Raw genomic sequence first — 12,134 nt, 5'->3', positions numbered from 1 at the left:
CTCTCTCTCTCAAATTTGCTTTATTAGCATGACTATGGGAACAGTGTTGCCAAAGCTATTGTTACATACATCATGACATACAAGAACATCAGACCATAAGACAAAAACAAAAAAGAAAATACATAAGGAGAGGTGGGTACATCAGCGTTGGGTTGACATAACATAACTAGAATTAACAGCATTAAAGAACAAGGGAAATAATAGTGTGGTGTGTGTTTGTGGGAGAGAGTGATACACAGGCGCGTGCATGCACACACACACACACACACACACTCTCTCTCTCTCTCAGCAGAAACTTACCAATAGCAAGATGTAATCTGTGTCCGAAACACTGGAGTCTGGTCCATTCGTTCAGCTGTGCTGCTTTCACCATATTTGACGCGTTGTCCGTCGTTATGCAGACAAGGTTGTCTTCAGTGAGATCCCAGCACGCAAGCCCCTCTCTCAGGCCAGCAGCAATGTTTTCGCCTGTGTGGTCTTCGGGGAAGTAGGCCGTTTGAAGGCTGCGAGCTTCGAGGTGGAGGTCTTCAGAGATATAATGGACCGTAAGGCTTTGATAAGGCTCCGCTGTACGGCTTGACCACATGTCTGTTGTAGCCGCAAAAAACTCCACAGCCTTCAAGTCCGCTGCTACTTTCTGCCTACACTGCATATGTAGCTCCGGAAGGGCAGTCTGACTAAAATACGTGCGGGAGGGCATTTTGTACCTCTTATCCAGCGTAGTTACCAAATTATTGAACCCAAGCTTGGTCACCGTATTGACGGCCATCATGTCTTTCGCGATGCATTGGGTTACTGCTTTGGTAATTTCCGTGTGCCGCTTTGAACTGCGTTCATATGGCGTAACACCTTCAAACAGTTCGGTCAGTGATCCTTGCCGATTAACTTTACTAGGATTATTCTGCACACTGCTTGATTTTGTAGCCATACATCTATCATACACTGTTTTGTGCTGCGTTTTTAGGTGCTGGTACAAATTGGTAGTGTTGCCCTGTGATGTACCAACTCTGACCAGGCAGGTTTTACACAGTACCTGACACTGTGCAACATCTTCTTTCTTAAAACCGAAATAGTCCCACACGACTGATGTGTATTTCCTCTTTGAAACTAGCCCCGCAGGGTCTGGTTCTGTTGAGCCTGAGGCCATTGAGTAGGTTACAGCTAGCTTTGCTTGCGAGTTCTCTCCGGTAGACTGTTTCAAAACTTTGCTCCCTGTGTCACGTGACCAGAGTGCAGCCTCTGTGGTTAGACAATCTCGTTTTACTCCCGCATATCACGTGAACAGAGTATAATCGCAGCCTTTCTTTATAATGTTGATGTATTTTTATACGTGTGTACCCCTTGTACGTTTGTATGTTGATATGTACTGTATGATTTTTTAAATGATAAAAAAAAAAGTTGTTTTTTTTTTTTTTTTTAATTTTTTTTTTTTTTTTTTTTTTTTAATCGCAGACTTTCGCGATTAGAACATCGCACTTGGTCATATCGCGATATTATCGCAAATGCGATATATCGTTCAGCCCTAGTAACAATAATCACCCTCTTCTAAATTTGGGCCCCCGGAGAGAGAATATGGATCAACTTGCAACAAAGATCCCTGGCTAAGAAAACCTACCAGGGTAATAGTAGATATTGTTGTGTGCAGTCAAATTATATGTATACTTTTGAAGTACTAGGCGTCCAGGACTGTTTTACCTGTATTTAATGAAGACTTAAAACGATCACTCAATTAAATTAATTTGCAGAATATTAATTGGAAGCTATGTTGATGAGTGAATCACTTAAAAAATCATATGGTCAGGAGAATTGTTAAACAGTATTTGTAGATTTTTAAAGTCTTTGTTTTACATAATTGACATTGGTATAAAAAAAAGATGCAAAACGGCCTTATTTAAAGAGAGTTCCCCTCAGGAAACATTCAGTTTATCCAACAACTTAAAAGGAAATTCAAAATGACCTTACTTCTAAGAAGTCATGACAAAGTTGTTCCATGTTCATCATCATTGCCCGCACAAAATAAGCCCTGCATCCCCCCCGAGACCATGACAACTCTCTGTTCAAAATCTCCTCATAAATCTCTGAGGATTATTATGGCATTCCAAACATTTCCCCTGCCCTCTCTCCCCTGTCTTCCCTGAGTGATGTCAGACTCGCAGGTTTTCAAGCCATGACAGGGCACTTCTGCAGACTGCCCAGAGTCTAGTTCAGGAAGGGGCGGGGCCTTTTCTCTTCTCATTTCCTGTGCCACAGGAAGCACATTCCTCAGTCGCTGGCAGTAAGTCAGCAGTTTAAAAGTGTAACTGCGAGTTTGTGTGTGTGTGTGTGTGTGTGTGTGTGTGTGTGTGTGTGTAAGAGAAAGAGACAGGTTTAAAGCTGTCAACTCCTCATTGAACAGTAGTTTGTGGTTATTCTGCCCTTTAACTGCACTGTTAGTGTACAGTTTTATTGTTGTTATTATTAATGTTATGTTTATTGTAATGAATCTTTTGTTACTCTGACAGGAATTTATTTTGGGATAAATAAAGTCTTATCTTTGATGAAAATATAACTTCAATGTAAGTAAAAAGCAGCTCTGATGTGTACAACGGGAATTGTATGTTGCAGTGAGGCAGTTTCAATCTGAATTTACGTTTAAAAATAAACCTTAATTACATTTTACATGAATGGGTTTCTTCACGCTTTAAGAGACAAAGGCGTAAAAGAGCAGGAGGGCTTTTGTGTGTTTCCTTTTGTGTGTCAGGCCGTGTTTTCACTCTGCTGGATCATAGCTCTGAGGTGTTTCCATTAAAAATGCCCTTCGTCGGTCCCATTAAACTGATATAATGAGCTCATACGTGTTGGACGCTCTATAAAGGAAACACAGCCTCTCATTGTCTACATGTCCTGCCTGTCTCCACCTGGCCTGCTTCTGTTTGACATAAGCGTGTTACTCATGTATTCTTCTCGCCCCCTGACATTTTGTCTGTGTCTGACTCTTTGCTCCTGTAGGACAAGGGAAAAGGAAAAGGTTTGGTGAAGAATGCCGCCCTGGAGGAACGGGACGCTCAAAACCTGGAGGTTGTCGCCTTCTGTGAAGACGTAGCAACGTAAGAGCCTTCCTGATGGCATAAAAACCCCTCTGTTGATTATTCCCTGCCCTTCTTTGCTTGTTGGAGTGTTAGGTAGACTTATTTTAAAATAATATTACATTCATCAAGGCTCCAAATGGCTGAAATTCTTCCCCTGCCAACCTGTGACACTTCTGTGAAAGGAAAGCAATAACAGAGACCATTTAGATCATACGTTGATTTGTTTACAGAACCAGCTGACAATGCGTCACTGGAAGCTGCTCATTGGATGAACCATTTGTCAATCAAACCCTTAGCAAAGCCAGTCGGAAACATAATCCTTCTGTGCCCTTCTCTCCTCTTCTTTAAATCAAATAGATACTCTCCAGTCCCGATATAACTGATGCTTATGCAGCATCTAAGCTAACATCTTCTAAAGAATCCAACAGATGTGCAAAACCTACACAAAAGGGAAGTAATGATGTTACATGTAAATGTGTTACAGCTGCAGCCGGTCCAGGTGTAACCAACAATCCTATCAACCATTTTTAGCATTTCAATAAAGCTTTTTACTCAAAACTACACGACAGCCTTGTGGTGGCCCTATAGCAAACTCAATTTGAGTCACCGACTTCTGTACAAATGTGTGCAAATCCATTCAGTTGAGCTTGTAGCGCAAGAGGAAAAATCACTCATTAGATTTAACAATCTTGGGTTCAAAACTTCCTGACGATCCATCAAATAGTTTCTGAGATAATTCAGTCTGAACCAAAGTGACCACCACCATCGATGTCCCTAGAGCATGACGCTAGCGTGGCTTAAAATAGCATTTCTTCTCATTTGTATGTGCATACTTAGAAGTTGTTCTGCATTTATAAACTTAATTACATGTTTTGCATCTCCGTTTGTTTCCTGAGCACCTAGTCTCTCTCTCCAGCAGTTAGTTTGGGTGGAGAGAGATGATGAAGCTGTGCTCAGGGAGTCCACTTTCAATTCGATTACAGAGTCAACGCCCGCTATTTTCCTGCCTCTCGCTCTACAGTTTTCAATTACAAGTAACTTGACCTCCCATAAGAGTATAAATGAATAACAAGTAAAAGATAATTCCAAAGCGTTTTCATCATCGATTACCCTCCCAACTACCCAAGCCAAAACGTTATGACAAAGTGCAAGAACGCTACTTCGATTAGAATTGGTACATTTCAGATTTGCTTTTCTCTTCCTCTCCTCAATCGATCTTCCTATCATCCTGCCCATAATGCATCCTCTGCCATTATCATCCAGCAATCTGATTCATGTCCCAGGCTGATGTGTTTTCCCTGGCTAAGTGGGGGACTAAAGGTGTTGACTCTTCTCTGATTTTATTTGTTTCCTCAACCAGTCTGCGCTCCAAGTTCCCTCACGACGACACGTCCACCAACCCCGGCTACGTCCTGAGCCCGGTCATCACGCAGAGAGACAGCGGAGGAGATAACAGCTGCTCTGTCAAAGTTTCTATTGAAATCTCAGAGTCTCAACAGCCTGTGACCTTCACCTGTGACGGTAAGATACAAACATGGGAAGTCTTTGAGAAATGTGGGCAAACCATCTTTGAACCAGCTCTTCACCCTCCTGATGTCCTCGGCTCAGATTTGATTTGAGAATGAGTTGAATGGTGTTGCCACAAAAATGACAGGGATGATTAATTGATTTTTAACCTTTATTTATCCGGGAAAGTCTCCTTGAGTAAAAGAAAAATCACTACTTTTATTTAATTGTGCGTGTTTTGTTAATCAATCAGTCATTATGTGGTGCCAGTAAACATTTTAAAGGGTTTCCATAGATGATCCTGACTGAACCTTGACAAATATCCATTTGTAATAATCAAGATACATTCCTCATTCCTTTAAAAATGTTTTCTCTTTTTTTTAACCCAAAAATAAGGTTTAGTTTTGATTATGAGGTCTATAAGTCATTTTTAAAGATTAGTTTATGGTAAAGTTTGAACAAAGTTGTCTTAAAAGGTATCACACAGATTTAGGGGATCAATATACTGAGCACAAGTCCTGATGTCAGGATATTTTTCATTAGCTGGACAATAAAATTCTCCAATGGTTTTTAATTATGACTAAATATAATTTCAGCAGGTTTTTTTAAATGCATATAATTGCAGCCCAATGTGAGGAAGGGCAGAGAATCCTCTACACAGATAACACAGCATCCCTCTGTAGTCAGCCAGAAGAGAAACCTTGTACCCTCTTTTCTGAAGAGTGAGCAGCTCAGATTGCAGATATGAGCGCTCTGAAGGAGGAAACGACTTTCACAGCTGCCAAATCTTAACCCCCACCTCGTTGTTTTTTTCTTGTTCTTTTCTTTTTTTTCTGGTGTGGGAAGTACACTACGTTCCTTTTCCGCACAAATAAAGGTTTGTCCCCTCACCATGCCGTAGCCATGTTGGGCAATAGAGACCAGAGCCTTTTTTCCCCCAACTTTGGTTTCCTTCCCCTTGTGTTTTGTGGAGCTGTTATTGGCTGACCCCTCGTAATACTTACACAGAATTACAACTACTGGGATTGACATGTCTTCTGGGATCTGAAGCCAAGCACACAGGGGGCTGTCAGCCAATCCTGTTGGCCTTTGTGTCCCTAAATTATCCCTAAATGCCTGACAGAAGTTCATTACTGTGTCGTTGGGTCCCTGAGGTTCAGCATTTGGACCCTAATATGCTGACATGACATGTCTCCATGCTTTAATGTTCAAAAAGCTCTTTATTTTTCTCATACTGCCTGGGCTGAAGCTCCTCTTCTCACCCTCTGTCTGAAACCAGAGCCCAGTCTGCTCTGTTTGGTTAGCTTCTCTATTGTGATTAGTAAAAAGCTTAGCGATGTCTCGCCCCTTAGCCTATCACGTACAATGTGTTGGAGCGCTAGCCAATAGAAATGCGAGTGAGTACATAGTGATGTCACCACTGCTCCAAACACTAGAATGGGTCAAATGTCCTCTCTGTGGGGCGATTAATGGTTCCTTCTCCTTCTTCTACAGGAAAGGGAAAACCCCAAAAAGCTCAATAGGGCCCCTTTAAGTACTCTCCCAATGACTCGGACAGTAAAGCTCTGTATAGCCCAGCAGCAACCTATAGGAAGTTTATTTACTACTCTCCTCATCCGAATTGTTCTTCCCTAGCTTCCTGCGTTGACTGCTAGTTTACTTCATCTTCCTGCCTCTGTTGAGTTTATCTCCTTTTATCCTCCTGCTCACTTCCTAGATGCATTTCCTTCTTCCCTAGTACAAGGTTGTTTCCTGGTTTACTTCCTATGCAGCGTGTTGACCCAAACTGTTGGTGTTTGGATTCCTCGGGTTGGTCGTTACAGGAATCTGCTCTCTGGAAACAAAAGGCTTCAGTTCTCCTTTGAAGCGTGCATAGAAAGACTGAGAGAGAGAGAGAGGACGGGAAGAGAATTTTCTTCATTTATTTCTGTTTGTCTTTCGCCTCTTCTCCTGTCCTCGTCTTTGTTGTTTTTTCCATTTGACTTCTGCTGTCCCACTGTTCCTATCTCCAGTTGTGACCTCCCTTTTCTTGCATTACAATACTTTCCTCCACCCAATGTTTCCTTGGAGCATCGCCTCATCCTTCCTTCTCTCCTCCATTTCTTTCTGACTTTTATCTGTGTGTATATGGCTTAATTTTGCAGCTGTTACTCAATATTGCGTCTACCTGCGGTTGATTTTCCTTACAATTACATGCAAATTAAAGTAAAGAATGATCATAGTGGCCTTATACATAAACAAATTGGCCAGCTGTTCAAAAAGGAGATTACAATAAAACATACCTTCAGTTTTATTCTATTGTTGCATCTCTGCATTTGCCCATTTTTCTAGCGAGCAGGCGGAAAGAAAGCCAATCTGTTCTGCCTTCCTTGGCTGTGAACCCCTCAGATTCTGGGGATTCCTGACATACTGTGGCTGAATAGGGGGAGATGGAAGGAGTAAGAGAGGGGGAAAAGATGAAAAATGCATGAAAAGAAATACTAAAGGGAGCGAAAAAGACAGAGGAGAAGAAAGGGAGAGCAATAGCTGAGGGAAAAAGGAGGGATGGACACAGGGAAATGACACGAGGGAATACAGGAAGGATTTGACTTTATAAATACAGACAGAAATTGAATTAGATATTCTAAAACTGATGACAGAGGGAAGAAATGCTGGGAATTCTGATCAGGTTACTGCAGAACAGATGGTGAAGGAGAGGAGGAAACACCATGATGTTCCTCATTTCACACGTACAGATGACTGCTTTAGTTTGGTGTACATAATGAACTGTTTTAAAACAGCCAATGTAGCCCTATGAAACCTCAAGGACTGGTGCATCTCGTTACGGTCTGTCTCAAGATGTCTTTATTTGTCGAGGGCAACATGCTGCTTTGTTTGTTTTTCTGTAGCGTGTCCGTGACATGCAGGACGTTTCCACTGTAGGTGAGAGTTCAGCTGCACAGAGATTAGAGTACATGAGTTCAGAGCATCTTTGAGTCACTGACACTAAGTCAATACGCCGAAATGTCAGACTCTTCAAATTTTCTTCTACATTCATTCTTTTCCATTTGCCTGTCTCTGTTTTTGTCTCTGGGTTTGTTACAGAAGCTGTGTTTGCTCTGAGTCATGATGGAATTAGGTCACTCCTCCTTCACTCCTGAAATATGTTGGCAATCTCGCCACCCTTGGCATTGTGGATCATACACGATAGCTACTGGACCTGAACCCTCCATAAGTTACTCGTTAACCTGAATCATTTAGAGTGTTTGTTGTAGATTATTATTTCCATTCCACTACATTCTTCGGTCCCTAGACATCTGTGTGTTTTGACAGTGGTGGAAGGTAAATAAGTACATATTCAAGTACTGTATTAAGTAAAAATCTGAGGTGTTTGTAGGACTATTTTCACTTTAATCTAATTTATATTTGAACTCGTGCGTTATTTGACAGCTTTAGTTACTCGCTACTTTTGAGATCAAGATTATTAAAATGTAAAATAAATCAACTAATAAATGAGGGTATGTTTGTAAGTGTTACATTGAGTTGTACACATTAATGCAGCACTAATTAAAATACATTAATACATTATACATCATTATTTCTCTGAATTATTTGCAACTCTACATAATGAGTACTTTTCTACTTGATGTTGATGCTGATTCGCAAATATCAAGATATGTATGAACAAAGGCCTTGATATGGTTATTGCAGCGATATTTTTGGAGTTGGTTATTGGTGCTTTTACAATGTAATAATAACCGTCAGTTATGTGGATATAATGGCAAGTGGACAAACACTACAGCTAGAAGAGTCTGAAATCAGAAAATTACATCCATGATATTTCTTTAGGAACTATAGTATAGACACTTTATCTAAGGTATAATATCTGAGTATCTGATATTTTCCGTGTCCCCAAATCTAATCCTGCCAACACCGATCCTAAACCATGTGTGAAACAGAATGCAACGGAGAAATCCTCTCCTCTTTTTTAAGTGGTACCCTCAAAAATGCAGCGCTGGGAATTCCCTCACCACCTCACACAGAACGAGGCGTAGCCGGTCTAATTGCTTTGTGACAAAACACTCGCATGTTTAACACTGCGGACCACCACTGCAGCTACACCCGCACCCGCACACACCCGCACGCACGCACGCACGCACGCACGCACGCACGCACGCACGCACGCACGCACGCACGCACGCACGCACGCACACACACACACACACACACTGGACCCTGAAGCTAAAGCTACTGATGTTAGCGGTGAGACAAGACGCTCCATTCCTCAGAAGGGTGGAGGTGTGTTAGTGCCATAGCCGGGGGTGGTCTCCCTGTGTGTGCGTGTGTGTGTGTGTGTGAGTGTGAGTGAGAGAGAGATGTTTCTGTGTGTGAAGTGTCAGAATCTGTCTACCCGTGTTTGTTGACGGTGAGGTTAAGAGTGGGTTAAGACAAATCAGATATCGGAGCATACACAAACATCTAGAGCTGACCCTCACACCCCCGGATAATATCCTTCCACAACACACACCGCTGTAGTTCCTTTGATTCCAGAACAGGTTTGAAACATGATCTGTTTAAGATATGGCAGCAGGGTTTGCGGCGGGAGAGTTCAATCCAGAGTTCAGTTCCCACGGCAGCAAATAGGTGTTTTCTTATTTTGGTAAAGTGTGTGATATTGAAGCGTGACATGACCTCTGATCCCTCCTAAGGTGTTCATGTTTGGGATATGTTGCTCCAAAAATTCCTGTGTTTCTTCACGTGATCCACTAAAAACCCTTGCACACCTTGCATCGTGTTCATTCTTGTTTTTAGTTTCCTGTAAGTGAGATTGAACAATCGCTAATATATTCAGAGTGAGCAACAACACCAGAACGATAAGGTCATTGAAACATTTAAAGGGCTGGATAGAAAACAATCAAAGTGTTGTAGCATCATATGACGGGAACAATGAAATGTTAAAGATATGAAGCTTTTTAGTTGTTGTTTTTTTCCTGTCCTTATATTGTAATCATTGCATTTTCTATATAAGCAAAAAAAAAATGCAATCTTATTAATGACCATCCTCCTCTTTGAGACTTGGTTTCTTAATTTAAGTTTCAATCTAGGAATGTATGCATGTGAGTTATAGATAAAGGGATTTGCCAGAGTATCCACTGCCTGTCTACAGAAACACAGCACAGCATTGTATAATAAACGTGCACATCCACGTGAAAACAACAAACCGCTTCATTGCAAAACAAACAAAAAACAGATAGATGTCATGAGACAGAATCCACTGTCCGAGGACCCCACTGGGCTGGACCAAGCACCAACAGCTGATGAGAAGCTTAAAGTTACACACACACACACACACACACACACACACACACACACACACACACACACACACACACACACACACACACACACACACACACACACAAAAGGAATCGCAGGTGATTTCTTAACGCCACACACTCGCATTGCTGAGTAACATAATGATTCAAGTTATTTGTACTCTAGGTTCCTTTTGAAGAATCCTTCCTGAGTAAAGTTGGGATTTGTGGTGTGCCAAAGTTTGTGGTTGTACATTTCATTTGTGCTCCAAACCATGTGAAGATTATCTTGTTGTTTTAAAGCAGCTGACCTCATTCTCATGACGTCTTCGCTCTGTTTTTGTTTCCTCCCTTCTCTTCATTCTGTCTTTTCACCAACCACTCATCCCTGTTTCCCTGACCATCGGTCTCATGTGGTCCCCTTGTCCTCCATCAATATCTCTGTCCTTACCTCTCTGCCTCCACTCTCCTCTCCTCCCCCCCTCCCCCCCTCAGTGAGTTCCCCGGTGGAGCTGCTCATCAGTCAGACTCTGTGCTGGGTCCACGATGACCTGGACCAGGTGGACTTCTCCAGCTACCTGCTCAAAGTCTGCGGCCAGGACGAGGTGCTGCAGAAGTGAGTATAGAAGAATGTTGAAAAAGAAAAGCTCCAGATCATGTTAGGAATTAGGAGAACTTCTCCCATGCTGACTCTGCAGTTTTGTTAATTATGCACAGGGTTTTGGACAGGTTTGTTTTCTTTTGCCCTCAACTCGTAGCTCCCCCTCTATTGCTCTTGGCACCCGCCTCAAAGTCGTGTACAAAAGAGACTGGCGGATGTTTCTATATCTTTCCCCGCTCCCTCCTACACCTCCTCCACAGAGGAATGTCTCTTCTCCCTCTAATCTGGGAGACATGGGAATGGTTACTCCCATAGCAGGACTTAAAGGCCCAGCACACACAACGGTTCCAAGTTACATCATTGAGTGTGTGTTCAAATGCTTAAATACAACCAGAATGCCCATTAATCATTGTTTCCATTTATATGAATACATGTTTTTGATTTGAGGTAGGTTTGCAGAAATGAGTGTGTGCTTTGGAATGTTTTTAACCTTTACAAATCCAATGAAAGCCATTGTGTATACATCTATACATCAAGATTGTTATGTTTTCCGTCATCGCTTCACCTGTAATCATATTTAAAATATCAATATAAATAATTATTAAAAATTAAGGAATATAAATAAAAAATATTACTATTTAATGAATTAATATGCACAAAATAAATAAGTAAAATAGCTTTTTTTTTACAGAATATATAAATAAATATATATGCTTATAATAATTATTATATATTTTGACATTTCCTTTTATTTCAATTATATTTATTTTCTCTACAGATTTGGATTTTTATGACACCTAAGTAATAAAATAACACGTAAATATTACAAAATCTATGTAAAAGTTAAAGGTTTTGTTCCCCAGAATATAGATAACAAACATATTTTGATACATTTCAGGATATTAAACGCTGGCTTCAGTTGTGAAAGTCTTAATCAGTGATGTGTTTTCCCTTTTGTTCAATAACTGCCCATTTTGATCCTTCACATACAGTCTGGATTTTCTTAACCTCTCCTCTCTGTGCCACAGTAAACACAGCCTGGGCAGCCATGAGTACGTCCAGAACTGCAGGAAGTGGGAGAACGAGATCACATTACAGCTCCTCTCTCACTCCACCATGAGAAGAGACTTGGCTCGCAGCGTAAGTCTCTCCATCAAGCTAACATATGAGCTCTTTCAAACTTTACAGGACGCTTTATTGAACTGTGTCATAATACATTTCGTGTTGAGCCACTAAGATTCATTTAAAACATGTGTTCCCCTGCTGGAGACCTCTGACACACTCGGTAAAAAGATGATCTTAATGAAGTTATTCTTTGGCGTGATTAATAAACCTTGACTGATTTTGTTCAGGCCGAAGATGACAGCTCTGTGATAGATCTGGAGAAGCACCTGAGTCAAGTGGAGAGGCCGTTCAAGGAGAATGTCACCAGGTATGGAGGTTTATTCTTAGTGGTTCATGCAGTTTATTTAGTTTCATCCAGTCCAGTCTTCAAAATGATTTAAAAAATGAGGAAAATATAGACTTTTTTCAACATGAAAGCATAATATATATCAGTAGAATATATAGAGAACACACAATAAGTGAAAATACAAAATGAAAACAACCGGGACAAGATACTTTCCTTTTTACATTCTGTCCTGATCTGATTATCACTGATATGTC

The 12,134-nt window shown here is 41.1% G+C and overlaps 1 protein-coding gene across 2 annotated transcripts in view; it reads left to right on the top strand.

The window, feature by feature from the left end:
• The window catches only part of pik3c2a (phosphatidylinositol-4-phosphate 3-kinase, catalytic subunit type 2 alpha), a 48,900-nt gene that overhangs the window by 18,613 nt on the left and 18,153 nt on the right, over positions 1-12,134 (top strand). For both annotated transcript variants that reach the window (XM_063910227.1, XM_063910235.1), the window contains exons 3-7: positions 2,989-3,086; positions 4,429-4,589; positions 10,364-10,484; positions 11,498-11,609; positions 11,822-11,901. In XM_063910227.1, coding sequence (XP_063766297.1) covers positions 2,989-3,086; positions 4,429-4,589; positions 10,364-10,484; positions 11,498-11,609; positions 11,822-11,901 — 572 coding nt within the window. The remainder of the gene's footprint in view (positions 1-2,988; positions 3,087-4,428; positions 4,590-10,363; positions 10,485-11,497; positions 11,610-11,821; positions 11,902-12,134) is intronic.

The sequence above is a fragment of the Eleginops maclovinus genome, chromosome 2 (genome assembly GCF_036324505.1).
Source record: "Eleginops maclovinus isolate JMC-PN-2008 ecotype Puerto Natales chromosome 2, JC_Emac_rtc_rv5, whole genome shotgun sequence".
Lineage (NCBI taxonomy): Eukaryota > Metazoa > Chordata > Actinopteri > Perciformes > Eleginopidae > Eleginops > Eleginops maclovinus.
The sequence above is the reverse complement of the archived record's forward strand: the minus strand, read 5'-3'. Positions and strand labels throughout refer to the sequence as shown.